The sequence below is a fragment of the Amblyomma maculatum genome, chromosome 10 (genome assembly GCF_055883805.1).
Source record: "Amblyomma maculatum isolate TAMU_Amacu chromosome 10, ASM5588380v1, whole genome shotgun sequence".
NCBI classification, from domain to species: Eukaryota; Metazoa; Arthropoda; class Arachnida; order Ixodida; family Ixodidae; genus Amblyomma; species Amblyomma maculatum.
In genome coordinates, this window is record NC_139353.1 from 24,356,532 (window position 1) to 24,383,403 (window position 26,872).

Below are 26,872 nucleotides of genomic sequence, written 5' to 3' on the forward strand. Positions count from 1 at the left end.
TGTTGGGATAGCATAAGGGACCTATATAACTATTCTTCAGATTCATGCCGTCCATGCACATTTATTCTAGGCACTAAAGTTAATTGAATTTTGTTACGCTCACTTAGTACACTACTGCCTGCAGACAATTAGCTGTAGAATTTTTGTTGTTCCTTTCACGCTTCTTTAACAGTACGTGTTAATGGCGGGTACAAGAAATGAAAAATGAATATCCCACACCATATTTCTCGTTTATGTTTTTGTTTGCAAGTTTGAGGATGTCATAAGCAAATATATATATATATATATATGTTACTACACAAGTCGAAACTGCAGCATTTGATGACTGGCACATTTATTCTCTGTCTGTGTGTGTGCGTGTGTGGCAAATTCTTTACAACACGTTTAACAATTTTTCTTGTGATGTCATGGTGTTCCATTTCACAATTCCTATATAGTGAAAAATTCTGAAGTGATCCAGCTCATCAAGAAAACGAGCTGGTGAATAGCGACAGTGGAAGCAAGCCATCTGACAGGGATTAAGTACAGAACAACTATGCACGACTTGCAGCTAACGAGGGATTCGCGTGTGAACGAAGGACGAAGGCACACTTCGCTGCTGCTATCTGTTGAAGCAGTCGCTCGACCCAGTGTCCGAGTAGTTTTTCCAGAGGCCATAGTACAAGCATATGTGATGTCGCCAACGAACTGAAAACCACGAGGCCTCTGTTGCTCAACCTGTGGATTGATTGTTGTGCCCTTAGATAATGACACACACATGGGGGGATTGGCAACACAAGATTGGCAACGCCGTGTTCGACTCGTGCTGTTCGAATTACGCGCGCCAGCTAGCAGGGCACGTGGCAGACAGGCTCCGCCCACCGTGCATTTTTAGGTCAGTTGCTTGGTAACCTAGGGCAAAGCTTTGAAGAAGGTAAAGCGTGTGTTTATCTGCATTGTTGAGTGCGGGCAACTTGACGCATGCCAACTCGCATCGAGCGAATGGTGGGAGCGTGCTGTGCCCGACGTAGTACTCCAGTTTGTGCGCGCTCGGTCAAAGTGTTGTCAGTCTCATTTACGTTCGTTCATAAAAGCTGCAGAAGAGCTGCGCAAGCGCCAGCTGCAACCGGAGAATGGAGCTTCTTCGTCCAGAGCGCTAAGCGCTACAGGGCTACAGCTTTAGCTGCACTGACTCATTTGAAAAGAAACGATGTTCTACGCACTTCGGGAAATACGGTGATGTTGCCGCTGAACCCTTCTCTTGCATGGGAGCCCAAGTCGATTCTCAGCACTCGAAACGTGTGCGGTGCACATTGTACAAAGAAGAAATTGGCAGGTCGTATGTTATGGCGCCAAGAGCTCAGCAAGCTGAAATGAGAATTCTGCGCATTGTGAGCTGTTTCACGAGTAGCTTTATTTCAGCAAATTTGCATGCTAAGTAAAAGAATGCCTATTGAGCTATTCCCGTTTGTTCCTCAGCCTCCAGATTGCCTCCAGTAAGCTCCTTGCCTATCTTATTCTTTGGAGTTCTGACATGTAATGAGTTTTATAAACGCATTTTTGTGTGTGTATGTTCTTTGCTTTATGCTACTGCATTGAACACTAATGAAAGCTAGCTCTGTCAAAGCAGCAAAAATAAATGTTTGCTGTTATATTGTATATTCCTATATCAGTTGCAATGTGCATTGTTAAGCATGAAATATTTTTCACTCTTGTCATTTCTCTGCTGGTGGCCTTAGTGCCACAACAAAGGTCAAACCTAAATGAACTTTGGCAAACCTGCCACCATATAAAAATGCCTACATCAACAACCGTCTTTCTAGACCTATGGTGGGCAAAGCCAGTGCGCAGCGTGAAGCAGTTTCGTTCTTCCCAGTAGCCCAAGCAGTGCCTTCATAGGCCTTGTGATATGTAAGCCAAGCAAAATGGCACACTATTAACCGTGCTCCTGCAGGCTACTGGTTTTTGCGGAGCCATAATGCGCACCATCCTACTCTGTGGCGCGGAACCCAACAGCGAGGGTAGTGGACCTAGGTGTTGCATTTTGCTGCTCAAGTGGCACTGCAGATGAATGGTTGTGTTAGGCTGATATGAGACTTCTAAACTGCGTTCAGCATTTAAGATGTTTTGGTCGGTATTAAAACATTTCATGCTTACATCTACTTTCAACCACATAAGAGAGGCTGCATTGTTATAACCACGGTGTAAGAATAATATATTGATTATAATTGATGCAACTAAACATAATGTTTGTGAATGTGCATTTGTTTAGCGAAAATGTAGTATCTTGTCTAATTTATAGCAGGTGTGGCACAGAGTGTAGTTTTCTGCCTAAGGATATTTACACAAGGCATCTCACAACATCAGGCCATATTCTGGTATATGAAGTACAAAAATTTGATCTCCAAATTTTACTTTCTGTTTCTTTTTCTGTCAATGTTGAAAGCCCTTGTAACTATCTACCTGTGGTCATGTATTCATTGGCATTCCTGATGGGTGTATCAATTATGTGCTGATTGCAGGTCACAAAGTCTTCCGTTTTATTGTGAGGCTGTTTTGGAAAAGATGGATTCCCAAAAGGATGCTGTTAGGCTGCCTGCTTTATTGGCAGAACTGACTGTTGCTCGAAGCATTTTAGAACCTATGCATTGAAGAACTCCAATTGTGACAGCCAATGCTCTGCCAATAAATTGCATGGTTGCAGTCTTGTTGAGACTATGGTGTATGCGGGGGAATTAACATTCATTTGTACTAGATCTGTGTGCAGTCTGGTGTTCGCTCATAAGTAGTGCGTCTCCATTGCTTTTTTGAAAGCTTGACATCATGTATCATCTTGAAGAAAGAATAGCGCAAAAAAGGATGAGACACTTGAAGAAACATATCACGTGTGTGTACATTGTGTGCTTACGGGGAACAGCTCGCAAGCTCCACAACCATCATATATTTATTCAGAAACCTTGACCATATTTAACACTGACACTGTTATACTATACATTCTGTCACTCTGTGTCAAGGCTGGCTTGACAAATTGGTGTCGAGCGTTCAGTCAGGATAAAGCAGCACCAGTAATGAAACTTTGCCCCATCGTGGTGGCGCAATGATTACGACGCCCGACTACTGTACTGGAGTACCTGGGTTCGAACCCGACTGCCGGTGACTGCGTTTCAATGGAGGCGAAACGGAGTGGCGTTCGTATGCTGTGCAATGTCAGTGTAGGTTAAAGAACCCCAAGTGGACTAAATTCCGGAGTCCTTCGCTATGGCGTCACTCATAGGCTTAGTAAACTTTTACTGTGCCAGCCAATGTCCTATGTCCTCATTCCACTGTTCTGTCGTGTTAACATGCTTGCACATTTTAGAGCGCAGCTCTTTGGCACCCGTTCTTGTGCTTTGCGTCGCCAGGCAGCATTGTCCCTTGTAACCAGCTCCGCAGCTGGAGCAATGCAGAGCCACATTGTCTTGACTCGCTAGCAGCGTCAGCGGCATCAGTTAGTCGCTGCTATCTCTTTGCCGCGCAACGTTCCTATGGGCCATGCGTTGCCTCCCGCAACCTCCCGGTAACTTAATTGCTTTCTTCATTTCTCCGACCACAAAGCTTCTTTCATAACAGTCAAGAACTTTTAGTGAAGTGTTTGTTGAAGGAATATGTGTGAAAAATATAAATAGTTGTCTGTAATTGTACATACATGTCTTGCTCGAAATCTTTGCCTGAATCTATCAAAAAGGGGAACCAGCTGATGAGCTGCGCTCAAATTTCGCAGTAACGTAATCCTCTGCAAATTTTTTTTTGTCTGAGATTCTCATCTCTGGGCTGATTCAAGCATTTTTTGCTCGTATTTGTGTGAGTGAGGTCGGTCTGGATGTCTTTTACTTTCTTCAAGAGGTAGAATCTTTTGCTATATAACATCAGATGCTGTGCTCTGCTTTTAACAGCAAGTAGCTAATTAAGTATGGGCCCTATGTACCTTCCCAGTTTTGCTCTGCACTCGGTAATCTCTGATATTTAGGGTTTCATAGCACAGATCAGCTTTTTACTCTTAAAAGTCACAGAAACAGATGTTGGTTAGTATGTACCACTCAGGTGGTTTAGAAAGAATTACTTTTTGACAGTCAAGCACACTTGTGTTCTGCTGTTGCATGCTCCAAAAAGGATCATCGTCACATTCTTTCTATTTTGCTTTATTGATCTCCCATTTCATCTTACTGGAGCCCAAAACTGATCCCTAAAGACAGGAGGTATATAAGTGCAGTTGTTTGCATCGTCTTTTTGCAGTGACGCTGTTTGTGTCACACTTGTGGCTAGAGCATCATTTTCATTGGCAAAGCGCTTCACGTGGTCTTCTGATAACAGCGTATGACCGATGACATTACTGACAACAGGAGGCTGACCAAATGCACTCTGCACTGGGAGGAGCCTATTTATTATGTCACACAGAGCAGGAAAGTGCAAATATCAAGAAAGCTACTGCTGGTCAAGTGCATTATTGAGGAAACGCTTGTTGAAGCACTTTCTTTTTAATTCAGCTGTTTTTCTGTTACTTTCAGGCATCTGAATCTCCTCAAGGCAAGGAGTACAAGCTGCCATTGGAAGAACCTTTCAAAAGATCTACTTGCACACATAGACCCAATGGCTTTGTGTTCATAACTTGTGAAATGATGCTCAAATTATGTGATGCTTCATGTTTTTGCACAAACTAAGGAGGCATTAGGTCCCTCCCTCCTACATGGAGAGTCCTGTCATATGCTAAAATGTCAGTGATGTGTGTTGTGAAAGATCCCCTGTGTGACATGTTGGAGTATTGAGAAAGCATGCACTAAAAGAACCTAGTGAGAATTTGAATTCCTATGCATTTTGTGATCATTCCTTCCTTGCTTCATTGTGTTTAATGGTTGCAATTTTCTGAAGGGCCTTGCTTGCCTGCTTTATTGTGATTCTGCTATCCTTAGGTTGGATACCTGTGATTCACTATTTTGCAAATTCAACTGCTTTATTTTCTATTTGTACCTTCACATGGAGCTTTCTTGAAATACCTGCTCTACAGAACCATCAAGGATAACTTTCCTAGCAGTACAGTTATATATAGAAGAATTTTAATATTTATTGGTTATTCAATATGGATTGAAGCTTTTAGTTTGTGGGTCTAATTATATTTGCACATCGAAAATGTACTCTATTGTTTGCCTCATGGTTTTGACATGCTTTCTGATGTAATTCTGTAGAGAAGGCAAAAGCGCTAACCAACAATGCAGTCCTGGTGTAGAAACCAGCGGCACGGACACTTCTAGTGCATTGTCAGATGGCACAGCTTGCCCACTTTACTGGCTGATCACCTGATGCTCAGAATAACAACATTTTAAGACCTAGAAAGTTATTCTGGAACAGGACAAGGTTGCTGGCATGAAAACAAAGAAAATATAAAAGTTTTCACTAGACGTATTGCTAGCTGATCTAGCACTGTGTCCTGTGAGAACCTTTTGGCTTTGTTGTTTTTTTGTTTTCACATCAATAAGTCAGTAGGAGCTTTTCAACAAGCACCAACTAGGCCAACTTTGGTTTTAATGTAGAGCAGCGGTGGTCAGGCTAATACAAAAATATCTTGCAACCACTTTTTTTTTTTTTTTTCAGCAGTTATTTGAAAGTTTCTTTCTGATGTGCACAATATTGCACATGGAAACTTCACTAGACAAAAGGGTGCATTTTGATGCAGTCTTGTTACTGGCCATAGCACTCTGTCACTTGTTCTTTTTTTGAAGAACTCTCTTGGCCTGGAACAAAGCTACAGTTGTTATGAATATGAAGCCATTGATGAGCACATAGGTTGAAGCATGCGCATTTTAACTTTTTGAGTCGGTTCGACCTAATCTGCTCGTTTGTCTTGGTACTCAATTTATTTTCATATTGCAGTGCTGACCAATTAGGCCTGAATATAGGAACTTCATTTTGAAGCGGCATTCTCTAAGGTTGACCCCTTGAATATGAGTATACAACTCTTGTCCAGAAAGGCGCTGCTGTAAATGTTATTCTCTGGCTCTTTCCAGCTGTATTGACATTTGTCCACCGCAACAAAATGCATGTAGTACCAGCCATATAATTGGATTTAAAAATATTCCTTTAAATCCTGACATTTTAATGCTTTTGCATCCATGATGCAGGTTTGTTCATCATACATGAGCAGGGTGCAGTTCCTGGAGGAATCAGCCAGGAAATTCTACGAGGATACAAAGGCAAGGTGCATGTGTGCCGCTACTGCAACAGAGTCTTCAAGCAGAAAACTGACATGCTGAGGCACCTTCGCACCCACACAGGCGAGCGTCCATTCTGCTGCGACTTCTGCAGCAGTCGATTTGGACGGAAGAGCCATCTGGTGGCACACATCCGCACACACACAGGTGACCGTCCTTACCAGTGCAACTACTGTAACAGCCGATTTGTAGAAAAGAGGAGCCTGACTATGCACTTACGTACGCACACAGGCGAGCGTCCTTATCAGTGTGACTACTGTAGCAGGAGGTTTACACAACAGACAACATTAATCGATCACCGTCGCACCCACACAGGCGAGAAGCCGTTCAAGTGCCAGCTTTGCCCCATGGCCTTTATACGAGGTCAGAGTCTTGCGAGGCATGTGCAAGCACACAAGGGTGAGAAACCATACCATTGCCAGTTGTGCCCAGAGGTGTTTGCAGATAGCTCCACATTAAAATGCCACGAGCGAAAAAAGCACCCCTCTGAGCCTCCGGCTAGTTAACCTATGTTACATTTACATTTCTTTATTTGCACCATATTTACTAACTTCTGCTTTGGAAAAGACATGCATGCTTTCAAAGCCCACTTTAACCTTTTGCCTAGAATTCAAACACGCTTGCTTGGCGCTCAGGCATAGCTGGTATTGGAAGTAATGGCACATCCTCACATATAAGTCGGCTGGTACAGGATCCCTGGTTCAAGGCTGAAATTTTTAGTCAGAGCTAAAGGAATGAGATTTAAAGGGACAATGTACTTTCCTTCCTTTTATCTTGTCCTTTGTCTTCTTGATTGCGCTGTTTAAATTAATAATGAATGTGTACCAACTCGCTCAACAGAGTATCTTGGACAGTGTACTGACTTCTCTGAGTCACGTTTTGTTTCCTGCAACTGAAAGCTTTCGTCCATATAAATGTGTACCTGGCTGTGAAAATGAAACATAGCAGGATATAATTTCTTTAACATGGAAATGCCACTTTCCCATGGTAGTTGACGGCTACCGACTGCCTGGGCAACAAAGCGTTATGATGTGCATAGGTTTCTTTTTAATATATGGTTTAGAGCACTAGGGTGCTTTAAAAAAAGAACTAGCAACATTATAACATGGGATATTTGTCGGAGATATGCACAACAGCTTTTTGCCAGTCACAGTGCTGTTAGTGGTAGCCTCTAATTTGTCATATTGGAGTCTCCCTTTTCGAGGCGTAGAGAGATGAGGAAGGGGGATTAAACATGTAAAAAACCGATTAGTTGTAAGAGAAAAGAAATTAAGACATCTGAAGTTTTTTAATAAAAATAATGTCTGTATTGCACTGAGTACTAGTCATAAAACCTAGTGTGACCACTTATACCCCAGTCAAGTGTGCACGTTAAAGTGCACTTACGGAGTGTGCACTTTGCAGCTCGAAAGACACTTTACGCTATGCAGTGTTAAAAGGGAAAGCGGAGTGCTTTTGCATTAGCACTCGGTACGAAGCCCGCAAGTGAAAAACATATCTGAGCAAAGAAATTGACACCTCTAAGTGTGAAGTACAGAAAAATGCTTAAAATTTGACATTGGGCCATGATTCGGAGACCCCACACACTATAACTCGACATAAACAAACACATTGAACAACAACCACTACCACCTAACTGAAAATGCCGCCGCTGCAGTGGCGCCCCACGCTTAATTTGGAAGTTGCGTACACGGTTACATAATGTTCTTTTATGTGGCATTTTTCCTGTCGCTATTATAAAAAGAATTCCTCAAATAAAAATATGTACAAAATACATAAAATCAGCTTGTATACTTATCTTATTACACAATACATTTTTGACGAAGAAATTTCTGCCAGCGAGGCTACGCACTCGGCCCTCAAGTCTGTTTTGCGAACGCACTCCGACCTGAGTACACACTTTGGCAAGTGCACTTATGTTACACTGTTTAGCAGCGGTAGAGTGTACTTTTCGTAAGTGACACTCGCCGTAAGTGCAGTTTATTTTGCGCGCTTGGGGTACATTGTTTGGAACACAGTGGCATAACCATCTGCTCTGGTTTATCATTTATTGCCACTTTGAATAATAGACTCCCAATAAAGTGAACTCTGTTAAGGTGAATTTTAGGATGGAACGAACACTAAGAGAGTATTTAGTTAGCTTCCTATTGACTCGAAACTGTATAGTGTTCTTCCATTAAGGGATGTTTTTGCATCAGCTATGATCTTTGATGACTCAGCACAACAGTACACGCAAAGTGTCCGCAAACCACCACTCTTAATGTGAGCCAGAGAGAAGAAAAATTGACAGTGCTGCTTCGCTATAGAGGGTACTCTGCAAGAGAGGTAATTGTCACCATTAGCTCTCATTCGTATAGTAGATTCCTCGTGCCTTCGTCCAATGATGGAGAGCACGTATCACTGCACGTGTTCTACCTTTTTACCTCTGGTGGGCGAAAGACACTTCAGTGCAGAGTAGCTGAATTTCGGAGCTTCGCAGCATGCACTCCTGTGCTTCAGAGATCTAGTATGGCCTCACGTCAGAGCCATGTTCGTTCGTGTTGCTTGCGTTGAATGAAAAGACTCGAAGTGCACCAGCTCATATGCATTCAGTAGGAGTTGTCAAACTAGTTGGTTCATAATTCGATGCAAGCAAAGAGCTGCGTTAGAGAGATAGAAACAAAGAAGAGACAAGGTACACACGAAACCAAACTGACAACTGAACGTCCACTTGAACAATGTTAAAGCCTGAGCGTTGCTGCTGCTGTTGCAATGCCAGATGTGTCATCATTGCCTTTCTTCTTCTTTTTAATTTTAAACCTTTTATATATACATATATATATATATATTATTACTATTTCGCTCAAAATTCTCTAGCATCATTACGCTAGGTAAGGAGAATTATGGAACGGCTCTCCAGACGTCGGCATAGAGTAGGTGTTAGCATGCTTAAGTATGACACGGAAGGATAGTGGTTCAATCCTTGCATGGACGCAATTTTTTTTTTAATAATGAGTTCATGACAACACACTGTGGTGACACACTTGGTCCACAGCTTCTGGTGACAGGTCCTGACACGCCATTCATGAGGCTAGAATGGCTTTCACCTTAAAATTCATCAGAGATGCTTAATACTGCTTGCTTTTGGAAATGTGAGAGCACTACTTTTTTTGGCTGTAATTTGATCGCACAACTTCTGACGTGCATCAAAGCCCTTTGCGTGAATATCTGCCTATTTGTTGCACACGCCAGACCGGCAGTATTTGGGCCTTACTCACTACAAGGTGACGACGGTTGCCGAGCTCACACGTGTGGTAGCAACATGCATAATTGAGGTTTTTGCTCTTGCTAAATTTTTCTTCTCTCTGTTCTTCGAATTTGTATGACTCCCTGCAGTGAACTTCCCACTGTGGCTCAAACATGTTGGCTGCTTCTGCAGATTTGGCGATGACGTGGCCTTGTGACGTCACAGAAACTGCCACAGAAACTGCCACAGAAACCGCCACAGAAAAAATGGAAAAAAAAAAAAAAAAAAGGGAAAATAGAATCTTAAAGGTATACTGAATAAAAAAATTGCCGCCGAGATTTTCAGCACAGATGGTAGCTATCGCATTGGAAGTGACCAAAACAATCCACTTTATGAACAGAAATGAGCGGAAAGTATTTTAATGAATATTTCTCAAATCGCCGCACCTAGTGGGCTTCTATGAAAGTTCTGACAAAACCGGGTATCACGTCACAACACCCCCATCACGGCCTGTTGCACCTGTTCATTTTTCCTTTCCCCCGTGGCACTCACAAAGTGCAGGGACAGACGTGGGTGTTTTTTTTTTGCTGCTGCTCATATTCCTGCGCACAATTCATCGTTCCCTCCCTGCACGCAAACAATTGTCCGCAATACGCGCCCTCCGTACGCGTCCCATTCGACCTCCCTCATGTTAAGCATTCCGCACTTCGCATCATTGTTCACAGCGCGACACGACACTGCCTGTAGACGGTCAACCAACTTCAGGTGCGGGGGCAGCGGCGGCGGCGGGATCGCAGGGCCATGACGTTGCTGAGGGAAGTTGTGACGTCACACCCGCCGGCTAACAGTCGGGAGCGCACTGCCTCCGACCCGGCGGCCGCTCAGAAAATGACAACAATACAGCCATCCGCTCAAAACTAACCCGAATTATGTGTCTGTACTAGTGTAATCTTGTCTTAAGAATGTAATTGTGGTGCTTTCTCAATATTCTTGGATATTTGTTCAGTATACCTTTAAAAGCCTTCTGATCACTTTATGGTCAAAAATTTGATATGCATGCACAGTTTGTCAGGCATCATGTTTGGAGCACAGAGCTGCGAAAGTTTTTCTGGAAGGTTTGTTGCCAGATGAGTTAGTTTTCTCAATTGAGCAGTTTCATCATGCTCCTTCGTGATGCCTTCTTCGAATCTGTTCCTCTCGCCCATCTGATCAATAGCCTGTCGCAAGCAAAATTTCTCGTTTCTTCTGCATCTTTAGGAGCAGGCAGAGTATGTCAAATGTTTATGTCCAGTTTAGGGGGAAGGGCTAATTATGCGGGGTAAAAAATTTCCGACCAATTATTTTGCAAGAGTGAAAATTATATATCAAACAGCAAAATTTGTTTGCTGTTGTCGTGGCGAGATCAAATGTTTTTGTGATAGTGAATGGCACCAGCCAGCAGCGTGCAGCAGCCATGAGGGTGCATCAAGCAAGCCTCTGTCGCTCCCGACAAATTTGCCAACAGTATACGCAGGTAAACGCAGGTAAACGCAGGTAAACGCAGGTAAACGCAGGTAAACTCAGGTAAACGCAGGTAAACGCAGATAAACGCAGATAAATGCAGATATGTTATCAGTGTGCAGACATGTTATCAGCTGTTGGGATCGTTACAGTAGTAAGTACGAAATTTTGTCACATTCAATATTGCAAAGATCTGCATATATTTTGGCTTCTTACAATGCGCGCATCTTGTTTTATATATGATCTGCATTGCCATTCGAAAGCTGTGCATTGCCCACTTTTGCAGCACGCAGAACACTAGTGGCAGGCTCTTCTTAAGAACATGAAAAGACTGAAAATTTCTTGGTGTTACTAGAAGTTCACTCTGTCTCAAGTGCCTCTGGAAAGGATGTGTGTTGATGCCATGTGTCACCAGATATCTGTTGCACAGAAACAGCCCATGGAATGGCCTTAGAGTGAGAGTGAGTGGGGTGAGTTGCAAAGAGAACTCCGAGCACTATGTCACAAGCTTATCATTTAATCTCACTCTACGGTACCTGTATTGAATAGTTTTTTTTGTTGTTGTTGTTGTTGTTTTTTTTGCCTCATTTTTTCCTGGACAGTGGCTACTATTTCTCTTCAATGCTTTTTTTTTTTTATTGTTTCACATTTAGTTTGGCTCATACAATGCAAAGTGTTGCTTGTTTGCATGCGCTTGCTCGGATAAAAATTGATACTTTATTTGTCACTTCATTTGTTTTACTTGTTGGAAAAGGAGCTTATGTCATGACAGGATAGAAAGTTGGGCAAGTTGGTAATGCATGATTGAATGGCTATGTTAAAGAGGTCCTGAAAAATAATTTGAGTGCATTTTTTTGCTTGTTTGTTACAGTTGTTCAGTTATGGCGATGCTATTACCACCGGTTGTAATGCGCATATTTCGGTATTTAATATTTGTATTTGCTCTAGAACCAAAATTACGGTACTGACCGTGCTGCCACACAGTGGTGGTTCTTTGCAGCAGATATGAATTTAACTTGCGAGCGTTTGACAATTGGATAAATTGCAGATGCACTGCAAATTGTGTCCATTAGGGAAAATATGTTATGTCGCGTTGTTGTGTTTTATATTAAGTCAATGAATCCAACATGTTTGCTTTACACAAAATCACTGCAAAGCATAAGGTTTCATTTCTTATGATTACAGCAAACCTAGAATAAAGTTACCTTTATCTCACAAATTTTAAGCCACGTGGGGACATTTTACTTCTTTGCTTACTGTGCTAACTAATATCTGTTTGCGCAGTGAGCAAAGACCATATAACAGTAAGCTTTCAACACCAATTTGGGCATGGACGCACACGTTTAACTCGTCTGCATTGCCACGTACTATAAACTGTTCGAATAGACTTCTGGAGCACATTGCTAACATGCATGACCCAGCAAAATTTAGAAACGAATTTACCACCCTCATGCACTTATAATATTTCATGTATAAAATTATCATGGTGTGCAAGCATGGTTTCGCACAGTGCTAACTATTGTATAATGTTCTAATTCTTTCTGTGCCAATATTGTACATTTTCCTTGCTTCCTTTTCAACTTGTTTGACGTTGAAGTTGTATATTATTGATTACACTTCAGCATATTTAGATAGTCTTTCCTTGCTTCCTTTTCAACTTGTTTGTTGTTGAAATTGTGTATTGTGTATACTTGAGCATTTTTAGAACTTGTACCATCTCTTGACTAGAACTTTCTGCAACTCTCTCTCACATAATATTTAAGTTTAGAATCCGTGAAATACATGAATAAAGCCATTTCTGTAAATGGGATTGCATCATCAATAAATACATGTGCAAATACTTCTCTGTGTTGAAAACTCGCTTTGTTTCATGCTTCAAGCGCTGAGGTTAGCAAAGCCGACAGTACTGATACATATTGAAGTCTATAATACTTCGTCAAAAATTTCTGGTCTAGCATATGCGGCACCAGAGTTATCGGCAATTAGAATTAAACGTCCTCCACATCTTCACATGATTCGCACACCGGATTGTGATATGTAATATGATGTTGCAACGATGACAATGATGGTTGTAAAGGTTGCTGATGCTTTGTGTTGGGCAGTGCTTAAAATCTGGCTCCATCGGAGGGGGGTCTCTAGTGATTCGACCACAGGTGGAAAGGGAGAGGGAAAGAAAGTGACTGGTGGCCTGCTTCGCACATCATTTCTTATGAAGGAGAGAAATTATTGTTCTCTGTGTTGGGTTTTCGAAAATATGTTAATGGTTCACAGCGAAATTGCTGAAACAAAGAAATTATATGAAAACCATTGTCAAAAATTGAAAAATGGTAGCTTGCTTCGTACTCGGCCCCCTCTCAAGTACTGGTGGGAGACCCCACGAGACCCTCTGACTAAGCCCCGGTGCGGGATGTACGAAATTTATGAAATATCGGGAGATCGGCCGCCACCAAGGCTAGATGGGAGAGGAGTAAGGACAAGCGGAACTTGCTGCCCATCGCCGTTTGTAGTACATCCACGTTTTCCCAGCGGCATAGGGACGTGCACGCTGCTGAGTGAGGGCCAAGCGCGTGGTCAGTCGCATCGCCTTCGAGCCGTTGGTAGTCTGGCATACGTAATGTGAAAGCAAGCGAGAAAAAAAGTGCAGTGTTCCAAAGAGCTGCAGTAAACGTCTGTCATTCTTCGGTACTTTACTAGTGCTGCGCGCTAAATTCGAGCTCCAGCAGCATGTGGAGAAAACCGCCAAGCTGCGGCGTAACATAACAGTATAGTTCGATCGAGAGCACTGCAGAATCTGCAGTGGAGAAATGCGAAAGCCGGTGTGTTTCTGCCAGTGCTCCGTTGACGCGTCGAAGTTCATCGGCGTTGTATAATTGGTTTACAGGAAAGGAAAGGTTCAGTATCTGTCACTCGAGGAATCTCGCTGACACACCACGCGGACAAATCTTGCCGACGCGAGATTTTGCCATAGAAAGTGCGCAGTATCTTCACGCTTGTTTCTGTGGGCACCATGGTACCATCGAGTCCACACGCCGGGACCTGATATTCGCGTAATTTGGCTAGTAAAGCTTTACTTTCGTTTTACTTTCGCTTTAAGATGTTGAAGGCCGACCACAAGGCACGAGGCTATAGTGTTCTAGAATTGAGAAGTGTGCCGTCTGCCGCCGGCGAGCTGGTCGTTTCAGCGATGACAGGAGAGAGGGCGCTGTGTGCAGGAGGAGCGCAGTGAACGCGGAGCAGACAGCTGGGTGAACCGCCTTCGTCACCGCTAGTTCAATCGGACTCCGAAGGCGCGTAGCAATAAATTGTGTCGCTTTAGCTCCCGCACGCTTGTCTAAATGTATTAAAACGGTTATGTTCATGAACAAAACTAGTTCCCTAAAAATAAGCGGCCGTCGTCAGGGAACGGCAATACAAATACAGGCAATGTAAGATACAGATTGCCGACGAACTGACAAGCAACGGCAAGATGTATTTCCTGAACGTATTGGGTGCTTTATTTCTCGAACACTAGCGGGAGGTTCAATGACGAATGTCTAACGTATTTCTATGATCATGGAAATTTTTAATATTGGATGCACTGGTTTATGCGGGCTAGACTGAAGTCTTCCATCGACGCTCGCACGTACTGAAAACGCAGTGAATGGTGTTTTAGGCTAGACTAGCGTACTTTTTGCGCCACATGTAAATAGAGGTATGCGAAGATTGCTTGAATTCAGAAATTATGCCAGCGCTTACTGATGACTTTATTTAAATGTGGGCGAATACATATGAACTGGTAGTCCTACTCAAAACGAAATGAATGAATGAGAGCACATAGCAATGAACGAAACCACATAATGGACTACGTGAAAAAAAAAAATCGCGACTTAGTGCAAGAATATGGTACAAACGTATAAAACTGTACAGAACTATATATGAGAATATTATGAACTGTACTAGGCCGTGAATAAATTAGGCTGCTAAATTTGAAAACACACAAGAGAAAGGCAGAATGAATAAAATCCTCAAACACAATTACTTGCACCTCCTCAGATTTAGGTGCTTTACCTGCTCTGCTTTCGAGGTCTGCTCTTGGTTTAGCGACTTGGCATAAAAACGCAATCGCATGAGGACGTAGAACTTCACTATATGTTAAGTGTCATTTCTTTGTCATGACTAGGGCAACCAAACTTGGAAACATCTGCGCCTTGCAAAAACAAAGCAAATTCACGCATGCTTTTTGCGTTAATCTTTCTTGAACTAAAAAAACAACCGTGAAAGACTCTTCCAGCGTGTGCACGAGCTTTGCAAGCTCCGAGGACGGATAAAGAAGACCTCCGTGGTCGAAGTTTGAGATAATTAAATTGATTTTCTTCTTTTTGTGCCGCGCACGATTTACTTGAAATAAGATAAGCGGAGATTTTGACCTCTTCATGAACTTTCTAGCGACATATCCTGCAATATAAGCTATGAGACGGCTAGAACTGTGCCTATGTGACGTATTTGTGGTCATCTGAAGGAAGGGAATTCAAAGTAGCTTCGACGTCCTCGAGCCTTCTCTCGTCAACCAAACGGTCAAGCTCACCAATAGGATTTGAAAGAAGCTGAGTAGGTCTCTCGCTTGTACGGCTAATTCCAAGTAAGGCATTTACAATTTCAGCATTACAATTTCCTGTCTTTGGGGGCTTCAGTAAGTTGTAAAATGCCAGGGCATTAACTGTCACTAAAAATTGAGCCGGCGTGGGATGATCGTTGCAGCCATTAAATTGCCTCACGATGCTGAAGAGGTTTTCTTGTTTGTCTTGGCTTAGTCTCGATGTGATATGTAAAACCGCATTTTGCAGATAAGTAGTCGACGAGGTCGACTGTCGACTACAAAGTTACCCGAAGGCCTTCCGCTGTGCTGTTGCTTAGGAAACCATGCTTTGAGTCAACCATGCTTTGAGTGTATTTCGAGAAGGGAAGGGTTCGAATAGGGAAGGCAGCAGAAAGAGCGCGCAATGAGCAAGAAGAAAGAACGAAAGGAAGGAAAAGAGAATTCAGTAAAAGAGGGGGGGGGGGGGGGCGAAAGTCATACGAGACGGACGGAACTGTTACTCTCTGCAAACATGTATTTTCCTTCTTGACCAATCATCGCTCTTCGCTCAAAAACGCGCCATAGTACAACAGCCAGAGAAGCAACGCGATGCAACAAAATTCACGCAGGAAACGAGCCGCAGAAGCAGACGCCCCAAGCGTTTCCTCTGCGGCGCGCGCGCTTGTGATGCGCTCCTACGGCTGACAGCGCCACCTACGCTTTTCATCGCTCCGGCGACCACGTCGCTCCCATTGCCGCGCGCCGAAGACGGCACACTCATAGAGAAAGAGATTCTCTATGGCACACTTCCCAATTCTAGAACACTATAACGAGGCTGACAGAGATCAAGCGCCGCTGCGCTGCCAGAAGCGCAATTTCGTTTCCTTGTTTTGTACGTAATTACGTTGGCAACATCTTCGAAAGTCATAATGGATTTTGCGCAGTTGAAGTTGAAGTGGGAGAGGTGAATAAAATAGTTTGCATTATAGTTTTGTTTTTGTTGTAGCACGTAATATACACAATAGAAAGAGCCAACCGCATAGCGGTACGTATCAATCGTAAGATGAGCGTCGTGCGCTTGGCATGTAATTTTTGTCGTGCTTCTAAATGAACACTTGCCATGGAAAACCAGCGTTTTGACAGTGTGGATGGCTCAGCTCGTGTATCGTTACGTGTGAATGGTTTAAACGTACTCGGCCGGGGCTCCTCTCTGACTCGGCCTGTGCGCACTTGACGAGTGCCAGACCCGTTTATATTTTTGCCAGCTATAGTTGCATGTTTCAAAAAACAGCGTGTGAGCTATGTCTCCTGATGCTACTCATGGGCACTGGACCCGCTTTCAGGCAAGCTCTGCAAACGTCGAGTTCCTGCCGCACTATTGTACTAAATTGCGTATGCTGGTCGTGCATGCCGGTGATGAGCCTGGCGCGCGCCGTCAACACCGTCTGTATTTACGTACGGTAACATAAACAGGGAACTCGTGTGGAACAGCCTAGGTAAGATTTCCTACAGGAAATATACCTGGATAATAAAGTAGAGATTACATGGGGAGGAATAAGAAGTACAGAAACTGTCGAGATATGCAAAGAATTAAGTAAAGGTTTTCCGTCTATCACAACTACTGTTCATGCTTTATATGATAAATAGGGAAAGAAGGCTACGAGAGCGTAATCTGTGTTTTGATCTGTCGCATATATATTGAGCTGAGCAGTCATAGCGCAGCGCCTCACCGGTTTAATGTATGCGGACGATTTTCTACTGTTAGATAGCCTGGAACACCTGCAAACTCTTGTTAATTCTTGTGGAGATGAAGGGGGCACTCTAGGCTTCAGTTTTAGCGCAATGAAGTCGGGTCTGATGATATTCAACGAATGAGGTGCGTAAAATACAAAGCCACGAAATACCTAGAGTGGCAGAATATATCTCTGGGCATGGATAAACGGAGGACCTACTTACATGGAAAAGTACGAACAGTATGTTATCACAAAAGGAAGAGATGCCAGGATAATGAAGCATAGGGCATTGTGGTGATACAACAGGCATGAGCTTGGGATATTTGGAAAGGAATTGCGGTGCTGGGGTTTTGGGCCTAAGGGAAGATGGACGATTCGCACTGGGTACCCATGGCAAAACCACAAACGAAGCGGTATGGGACGATATGGTCTGGGCATCTTTTGAAGCGCGGGAAGCTCAGAGTAAAGTATTATATGAGGAACGCCTGAGGAAAATGGATATGTAACAGGTGGGCAGCTAAATTATTTAAATACCTATATCTAAAAAGCTTTACTCAAAATGAAGGAAAAGAACTAGGAAACTAACCAGTAAACATGCAGGCCAAAAGGATGGAGAAATAAAAGGCGTTAAACAGCAGTTAGAAAACACTGAAGGTAAAAATGGATAAATTCAATGGAAAAGAAGCAGAGTGTAGAAATATATCGAAACTGGAAAAGGCAGCTTAGGAAGGAACCTTTCTTTGGTAACTCGATCGACAGTGCCTCACTTTTTGAGGCTAGTTAGAACATGCAGCTACAAAAAGAAATTTAACCAAGGAGATCACTCATATGCAGTGTGTGCCAAATGCGTAGAAACAATTGAACATCTTGCACTCGAATGTGATGGTATCTACATGGTTGTTGATACAGTCGCAGTCACTCTCCCTGAGGCCCTAGGGTTTTTAGAGACACCAGTGGTCGGGTGTATGAATCTGCAGTGCAAGTAGGCAAAAAGCATTTGGAAGATTGGTGGTTAAAAAGCAGAAAGACGACATAAGGTTAGAAATGCAAGAATACAAAGATAGCACCTAAAATGGCGAAAAATTTGATGGATTTAGAACAATGTTGAGACTATAAGAAAAAATAAAAGACGAGAATGGTGGAAACTGCCACCACCCTGTTTCAAAGGGTACGCTCTTATAATCCATTCATTTATGCATAGAGGCCACAGTAGTGGATGCATTAACTCTCTTGTTCTGCTCTGTAGCTGTCACCTCACTGCTCAGTCAGCAGGGAAATATAGTTGTGCTAGTACTCAATTTTAAGGACTATATGGCATGAACTATATTAAAATTTTGTTTGTAATGACAGTGCATTTTCAGATGGTATATACACAGCATTTTGTAGTGCAAAACTACATTCTTTGGTGCTAAGGATTGTGAGTAATTACAGCTTTGTTGCTGAACCCATGCCTGAAAAGTGATTTCACTCTGGTGGTGAACAAAATTTTCTGCAAATCTAGAACCTGGATGACATGATTGTGGTCTGGTGGCTGCTGCTTTGATTTGATCTTAGTTTTACGCACCGGCTTGTGTCCTTAACTCTGTGATGCACGGCGCTTCACTTGCTACATGAACAGCAAAAACAACATTTTTCTTTTGTATTTCCAAAACATTTTCATTAGGTTTTTTTTTCAGACTACATTTTCCAACATATTTATGAAGCGGAGTGTATCAGCTGCCACAAACCAATGAGGCGAGCTGAAAGTTCACTTTCTGTAAAAGCGAAGTCTACTGGCAAAACCATTTAATAATTAAACAGCCATAGTGTTGCATATTTTTTGTTTGTTCATTCTATGTATCAGTGTGCAGCTGATAATTATCCTGGTTCGCTCATTTTGCACAGTAACATTTTCATGAGTATATCAAGATTTTTAACATTTCTGCAATGTAGGAGCCAGTAGCAACGAAGTGTTGCAAGTTCAATACAGCTATCGCTTTCATCAAATTGGCAGTACTACAAAGTTGTTATTTGCAGGGTGAATGCTACACACATTTTGTAGCAGCGTTTCACCATGCCTGCATATTTGGTTTGTGAAAGGCATGATACCTTTGCCAGTCAAAAAAACTGGGTTCCACTGGACTTTTCATCCAGCTCCACTTGGAATCAATCAAATAGACCCTATAGGACTGCCAACTGGACTCTTGAATCCAGCTGTGTAGCTTTGTTTGAAAGTGCAATTGATTTTGCCTTTTTTTTGTGACTAATTAAACCATGTTGCTTGCAGCCTAGTATTATAGGTGCTTTACTCTCTCATTTTGCAGGCAGCAGAACCAATGCTGCGAGGACAAAAGGTAGCAGTTGCCAGAGAAATACCCTTCTAGAAAAGCTGCTGTGTACCTGTACAGGACCATAGCTGGATGCTTACGTCCTGGGTCTGGGTGCTTAGCTACATCAGAACCTTCCTGCTGTGTGAAAGACACAGCCAGATCATCGAGGCTTAAATGTGCATGAACATACAAGAAACTATTGCTCAGAACTGTTTATTTGCTTTATAGAACGTAACTTTCAGTTGGTTTTTCCTCACTCTCTAAAACTTTGTCTGAAGAGCAGAGATTATTCGTGGTGTGTTTGTTGTACACTATCCTTGATCCTCATGGTTACTCTAACTTCTCTGGTTTTTGCAGACATCTTGCCTTGCTCACTATTTGTGATTTGTCGCAAGTGTATCCTGGCTGTGGCAGCTACATTTCAAGGGGGTGAGGTTTTAAACTGCCCCTCTGGCTCTGCGATGTCAGTGCATGTTAAAGAACACCATAGCTGATAATGTTAAACTGGAGTCTTTTTCTGCGATATCATAGCCTGGGGTGTTAAACCTCCGCATAAGATGTGCCACTCAGAAATGCCTTTCAGTCATAGTGTGTTCATTTCACTTTGTGCATTTCTTTTTCATGGTACGATAATTACTCTTAGAGTCTTTTGATGCAAGCAAATGTAGAGAGTGAAAGGCATTGCCTGTTTTGGCTACATATACATATTTAGTAATGGACTGTGAATGGGAGCCATCCAAGTGCTTTGCAATTATGCTTATGGCTCGTTGAGGATGCTTTGCTGGATGTGATTCATGGTAAATTTTCTGAAACTTTTAAACCTCACGTGTATGTCAGTAGTTCATTCGTATGCCAAGATGGCAACAAACTCTTGGCCGACTTGAGATTGGGCTTTTTTGTATCTGTTGAGGTGAGTATAGTTGAAGACTATGGTTCCACCAAAGTTTCTCTGAAGCTTGAGTAGAGCTAGTTGTTGATGCAATCAAGTTTTGCTCAGGACAGCACTGAATGTAAGCCTCCACAAAATATATTTGAGAAATAGCTTGATGCACATATGGATCTACTGAATTAATTGAGTTTTGACTGAATTATTTGAGTTTTGAATTATGTGAGTCATGGGGACAGCACACAGCAAACTCTGGAAGTAACATTTATACTACAATCCTCAGCCAAGCCGAGATGTCTTGTAACGAAATTAATTTTTCTCCAGTTTTTATCCAAGCAACAACTCTTGGAGAGTTTCTATGCAGTGCTGAGAACAGTGGCCATGGAAGCTGCATTGGACGGACGTGCACAGTCAACTGACAAAGAGGGCAATCTCTGCATCTTATTAGAGGTGCCCAAGTAACTTGGGTAGGCTGATGGTGGTTAGGGTATAATCACGGCACGACCTGTTTCCTTCTTCTCCTTGCATGCCTGCATGTGTTAAGGTGGGAAAGAGGGAGTGTCGTATATCTGATCACCAATATCTTCAGTGTTAGTGAAGCGAGTTTAGAAATTCTTACGCCGCGATGACAAATGATGAATTACCAATAATTTGTGTGCATTTCTTAGCTTTAGTAAATGTCTTTTCATGGTTCCTTTAAGTCCTGACAAGACGATATGTTGTCATATCTTAGTTTGCCACTACAGCAAGGGCTTCATAGCAGGGAATTCATCCTAGAGTACATCTTTGCATTCACAGTGGCATTAATTTTTGTTCAGACCAGTCTGAGCCCTGTAGCAGCAGCCTTTCATAACAAAGCTACTTGCAGCCTTACCTCCACACCCGTGCAAACAAAAAACCATTCTAACTAAAGTTTATTTTGGCACACGATACAAGATGCAAGCATAAAATATTCAGATGAATTGACTCGGCTATTAAGCATATGGAAAAATCACACAGAAATCGAGCAAGCAAAGGCATGAAGTAACTCTCCAGGCTCCAGGCAGTTCTGTCATATATCTCCTTAAAAGATGCTATCAAAAAAAAAGCTGTCGCATGTACAGTGTGCATTCTCAGGTAGTTTCATCATAGGTCTGTTTACTTTTTTTTAGGAGTTCTGCAACAAACTAGCATTTGACGTATAGTCACAAGTGTGGGCGCCATTTTCAACGTGGCGCTCGACCATTTCTGGCAATGAAGCCTTTCTTCTGGTTAGCCAACTGTATTATCACATTTTAATGTCTGCAACTTGGTTGCACTGGTTTCTTAGGTACAGGAGCCTTAAATTTAAAGTCTTGAATGCAATGGCTGCATAAGTTTTGCTGCTTTTGGAGTTAGCTTTTTTTATGGGCTGTAATGCTGTTTTGCTTTGCAGGCTCCTGACCAGTGTTGCCAAGACGAAGAGTACAAGCTTCCAGAGGAATCTTTTAAGACATTGCCAGTGTCCATGGACCCAATGCTTTCATATTCATTGCTAGTGAAACAACATATCCTGTGATCTCAATGTTTGGTGTTTTTGCATAAAATGGAGTTTCATTGAACTCTGCCTAATGACAAGAACTCATCATGATGACTAAAATAGAAATGAAGGTTTTAGAATCATTCATGGGTGACATTGTGTCTGAATGCAGAAAAAAAGGACCAGGTGAATTGATATTTTGGAGCGAATGCCATACTAAAGAAGATGTTTCGGTGATGAGGGGTTTTTACATGTCTGTGTGCTTTGTGCGCCAACCCTGATCTTGTGTCATCCACTTCAGAGCCTCTAGTTTTCAAAAATGCCTTTCCCATGCTCATTTATTGCAGTTCTACTTTTCTAAGTTTTCTGTTGCTTTTGCACTGATGCATGGAACCGTTTGGTGAAACTTGCTCACAAAAGTGCATGAATAGGTTTTCCTGCAGTGCACTTGGATATTAAGAGAATATTGAAATCTGTGTATTCAGAACTGATGTCAACTTAAGCTCAATAATTTAGTTTTAATTACATTTATTAAACAAAAATTTATATCACCTACCTTGTTTTGATACTCGGATATATCATGTTTGGTTGTGTGTGTGACCTCTACGCTTACAATCTTTATTCGGCTTCTACGTATCTCATAGGAGCAGACCGCCGTCTGTTATACAGCATATAGAATGGTAACCTTCGCACATGTTTTTTATTAAGTTGTTTAAGTATCATTGATTATTTTATGAAACCAGCATGGGTTTACCGATTCTGAGCCATCTGTAAGTCAACAAGTCTTTTGTTTTATCATGAGCATTTTCGAGAAATACACTTCTGAGGATTATGCCTTTTCTATTGGCAGTCAAATGTTGCTTGAAATAGCCTGAAATGGAAGCCTTTAGAAACTATGCTAGAAACAATGCTGTGCTTGAGAGCCAGTGCAAATCTAATTACTTGGGCAGTTCCACCCTTCTACATAGTGTGGTGTAAAGCAGAGAATGAACACTTGGATCAGACACCTGGAAAGCTTTTGGCTTGTGAGAAAACCAGCCTTGCTAGCATGTCCTTGTATGCAACAGTTCTCTAAAGGTTCTTGTATACAGGTTAGTGGACAGGGAAGCTTTACTAGACAGAACTGGTGCATATAATTTCAGTTTACAGTTGTTGGCCACAACCACTGATTTGTTTGAAACGACAGCCTTAGCCTTGACAGAGTTACCAGGTCCCTTTGAAGAAGACTCTGACAAGCATGATGGAGCGTATACTTTTCAACTTTGTTAAAGCTTGGTTTGAGTTGGTCTGGTCCATGTCTCCTTGTGATTGTTGATTTACAAGCTGAAGCATTGGCCCTACAGTCAGCCTTAAAATCATGCTTTAAGCCCACGTTTCCCATTAATTGCTGAATCTGATTAGCTGCAATGTTTGTATTGCTGCTGTTTATGCATTTGCATGCTTATAGCCCTAATGCCAATGGAACAATGACATGTGAGGTACTCCATATGATGGATGCAAATGGTCTGGTTTGTATGATGCAGGCTTTATCACTACTCATCACGAGGACAGCATACTTCCTGGACAAAATATGCAAGCTGCCATGCACCCCACGGACTACTGTGTAACACGTCTTTGTACAAGCATAGGAAATCACCAGGAAGAAGAGACAGGCCTCCAGCTGCATCATTGCAGTCACTGCAGCCAAAGCTTCAGTGAGAAAAGCGAGCTCCTGAAGCACCTTCGCACTCATACTAGCGAACGTCCATACCAGTGCAATTACTGCGACAGAAGCTTTAAACAAAATTACGCGTTGACACAACACATCCGCACGCACACTGGCGAGCGTCCGTATCATTGTGACTTCTGCAGCAGCAGCTTTACGCAAAGGGGCTCGCTGGTTGACCATGTAAGAACCCACACAGGTGAGAGGCCATTCCAGTGTCAGCTATGTCCCAGGAAATTTGTACGAAATCAGCATCTCATTAGGCATGTGCTGATCCATAAAAGGGTGACCAGCCATAGCAGTGTCGCTTCTGCCCAGAGATATTTGCACACAGCTACACTGTAAATATCACATACAGAACATCTACACTTCTATTCTCTAGTTTCATGAAGATGTGCTGCTTTTTGACATTTGCCAAAACAAACATCGCTACCTTAGTGCTACCCAGTCTTAGTGCTTTAATGTGCCGTACTGCCTCTATATTTAACTCTTTAAGGCCCAAATTAAGGTTGTTCCGAATAGAAAATCACAGATTTTCACAGAGGCAGGAAAACCATGCTTTTTCTATTTACATTCAGAACTGATGGTATCCAGCTTTATCGTCAAATTTATAAAATCAAATTTTGAGACACTCAGTCACCGCACTTTTTTAGAACATTAAAGTGCTAAAGGTGCTTCTTCTTATGGGTGTTCACATTATGCTTTAGATTTTCTTTATACACAGATGCCATACATCGTTGTGAAGAGTGACTTTTTTTTTCTGAGGAGTTTGTTGGCAGTTTTCAGCTAGCAGTGTCGTTATATGCAACTGTTCAACTTTTCATTACCTTGAGGCTTTCAATTTTATGTTGTATGCAGATTCATTGCTTCTGGGTTCTACTTTTTTTGTCGATTTCTTGCCATGGACCATTTCTTCATCAAATGAATCGACATTGGAACCTGACACCTTACCACGTAAAGTGTGCAACACTTGATATTTCTTCTTTTATGGTGTAGAAGTCACGAAAAGCATTTATTTTGAAGGGATTACATTAAGTCCACTCTGTGATAGGAAAAAACGAACTCTTACTTTCCTTGCACATAGTCTTATGTCAGCAGTGGTGTCCGTTGATTGCGGCAGCAGAGCATATACAATTTTTTTTACTTCCTTAGTGCACGTTAAAGATCCCCAGGTAGTCGAAATTACTCCGTAGCCCTCCACTACCGCTCCTTCCTCTCTCTTCTCACTTTCACACCTTCCTCCTTCCCTCTACTGCAGGGTTCAGGTGCCCACAGAACAAGTTTGACAGATACTGTGCCTTTCTTTTCCTGTGAACCAATAATAATTACATTGAAGCATTTGTCTGTGAGGTGAACGGTTTCTAATATATGTAGACAAATGGCTGGCTTAGTTACGGATTCATCATAAAAACATTTGGAGTTTCTTCCCCACACCAGGTCTGCTGTCCTTCCAAGTTGGTGATTACATTGGGAATCTTTGGGCTGGAAAGGGTTGATGGCTCCCCCTTTGGGACTTGAAATACTCTTGTACAGTGCCGCTCCTTAGGTGTATTGTGGCATTTGGCATTGGAAAATGCCGTTTATAAAATTCTTGCTATTAGCAATACTAATTTTTCTAACTAAAAAGTGGCATCAAGATTCGGAAGCTGTGGCATGCCTTTAAAGATAATGGTTGGCTGCCAGCTGTTGCAGTGTGCAGAACTTTTTGAACAGTGCACGGTGTCATGTTGCCAAGTCATAGGAGCAGGAAATCTGATTCTCGTTGAGACAGAATTGAAGGGATAGTGAAAGTATTTGATCACAGTGCACCCCATGCATTTTGTGGGTGTGCCACGTGTGCCCAAATACCTGTGCCGTAAAAATGGAAGAACATGATGTTTCAACAGAAGATAAGAATAAAAAAAAAATAGTTGTGGTTTAATTCTGCTTAACCCTAGCTTCAAGGTCAAGCGTGGCCTCCGCCGGGACCACGCGACGGCTCGAAACCTGGCGCAGTATATGACTTATTCACACAGACTTGATGTTTTTTGTTCCCACTTCTGATATTGTCTTTCTTTAACAGATACTGTTTTTGCTTTTAGCCTTCTTTTTTTCTTTCAGTCTAGCTATGATAATATCTGATAATCTGGTGTGGATATACTTTTGTAGACTGTTTTATGACTGAATTTTTCGTTTCTTTGATTTGTTCTGCTTGTAATGCCCTGACTTCACGTGTTCTGCTCTTTTAGTGTGCATGGCACCTGCTTGTTCTTCTCATATATGTAAAGGTATTGCATTCGAGTTTACCTTCAATCTTTTATATATTTGTGATGAAGGTTTTACACTTTGCATAATCATGTGAAACATGATCTACCAGCATCATGCGGGTATTTGCACGTTCCGACTCCTTGCAGTGACCGCTGCATTGGTCACTTATTTCCCCGGTAAGCAGTGTCCCAACTGTGTGTACCAAAAGCTTTGGTCCTTTGTGTTGGTACAACAGACTGTTGTTGATTTTTCTTCAGCTTCATCCCTGTTCATCTCATGATAATATACATTCTCTTCTTGGTACTTTATCAGTTGAAGATTTGTTTGATTACATTTGGTGTGTCTTTGACTTGTTCTACCTGTTGTGCCCTGACTTTGCATTTTACTTTGAGTGCACATGATATCTGCTTGCTCTCGTATGGTATTAATACATGGCGGCTAGCCAAAGAATGCCGCAACTTAAAGATGGTGACAGCATGGTTTCATCGTTGATGACACTAGTGTGAGCGATTTTTCTCATGCCACTGCTCATGTCATTGCTTTATTTTTCCGGTAGCACTGTCATGGAACGCTGAGGAGTTATAGCTTGCCAGGATGCATGACATCACCTATTTGCATGAATTCACTCTAAGTGAGGGGTTCAACTTTGAAGTGTGTTACCGTGCTGGAAACTGTATTTCAGCGGACACAGAAGGCACTCACACTAAATTCGAGAAACTGTGTACATGGTGTGGATATTCAACAAGGCTTGATTTGAAATAAGTGTATGTGGACTACGAAGTACTCAGCCTACGCTACCCCCTTTCATATGTCTGCATGTGCTGTACTAAAACTTCCTGACGTTGAAACACGACAGCATTCTTGGAAAGAAGTGAACTCGTCATTCCTAGGTTTTGTGGTGCACTCACTGCTCATAAGCAGTGAATTGGGATTTTGTTTGGCCTCATTTCGCCTAGAGCAATATTTGTGAGCGATTAATTTTCTTTCTTTTT

At 42.2% G+C, this 26,872-nt stretch overlaps 1 protein-coding gene across 1 annotated transcript; it reads left to right on the forward strand.

The window, feature by feature from the left end:
* Positions 1 to 896: 896 nt before the first annotated feature.
* On the forward strand, positions 897 to 26,872 carry LOC146175889 (uncharacterized). The gene is made up of 4 exons (XM_084581218.1): positions 897 to 1,215; positions 6,132 to 6,722; positions 19,902 to 19,973; positions 23,407 to 26,872. Exons 2-4 carry the CDS (start codon positions 6,257 to 6,259, stop codon positions 23,976 to 23,978), a joined length of 1,110 nt encoding a protein of 369 aa, XP_084437344.1. The 5' UTR covers positions 897 to 1,215; positions 6,132 to 6,256; the 3' UTR covers positions 23,979 to 26,872.

Bases quoted from the DNA above. Each gene is read 5' to 3' on its own strand.
- LOC146175889 (XM_084581218.1), top strand. From the start codon at position 6,257: ATGCTGAGGCACCTTCGCACCCACACAGGCGAGCGTCCATTCTGCTGC. The intron at 6,723-19,901 runs GTTAACCTATGT...TGGTTTTTGCAG, and splicing joins CCCCTCTGAGCCTCCGGCTA to ACATCTTGCCTTGCTCACTA. The intron at 19,974-23,406 runs GTGAGGTTTTAA...ATGACATGTGAG, and splicing joins GGCAGCTACATTTCAAGGGG to GTACTCCATATGATGGATGC.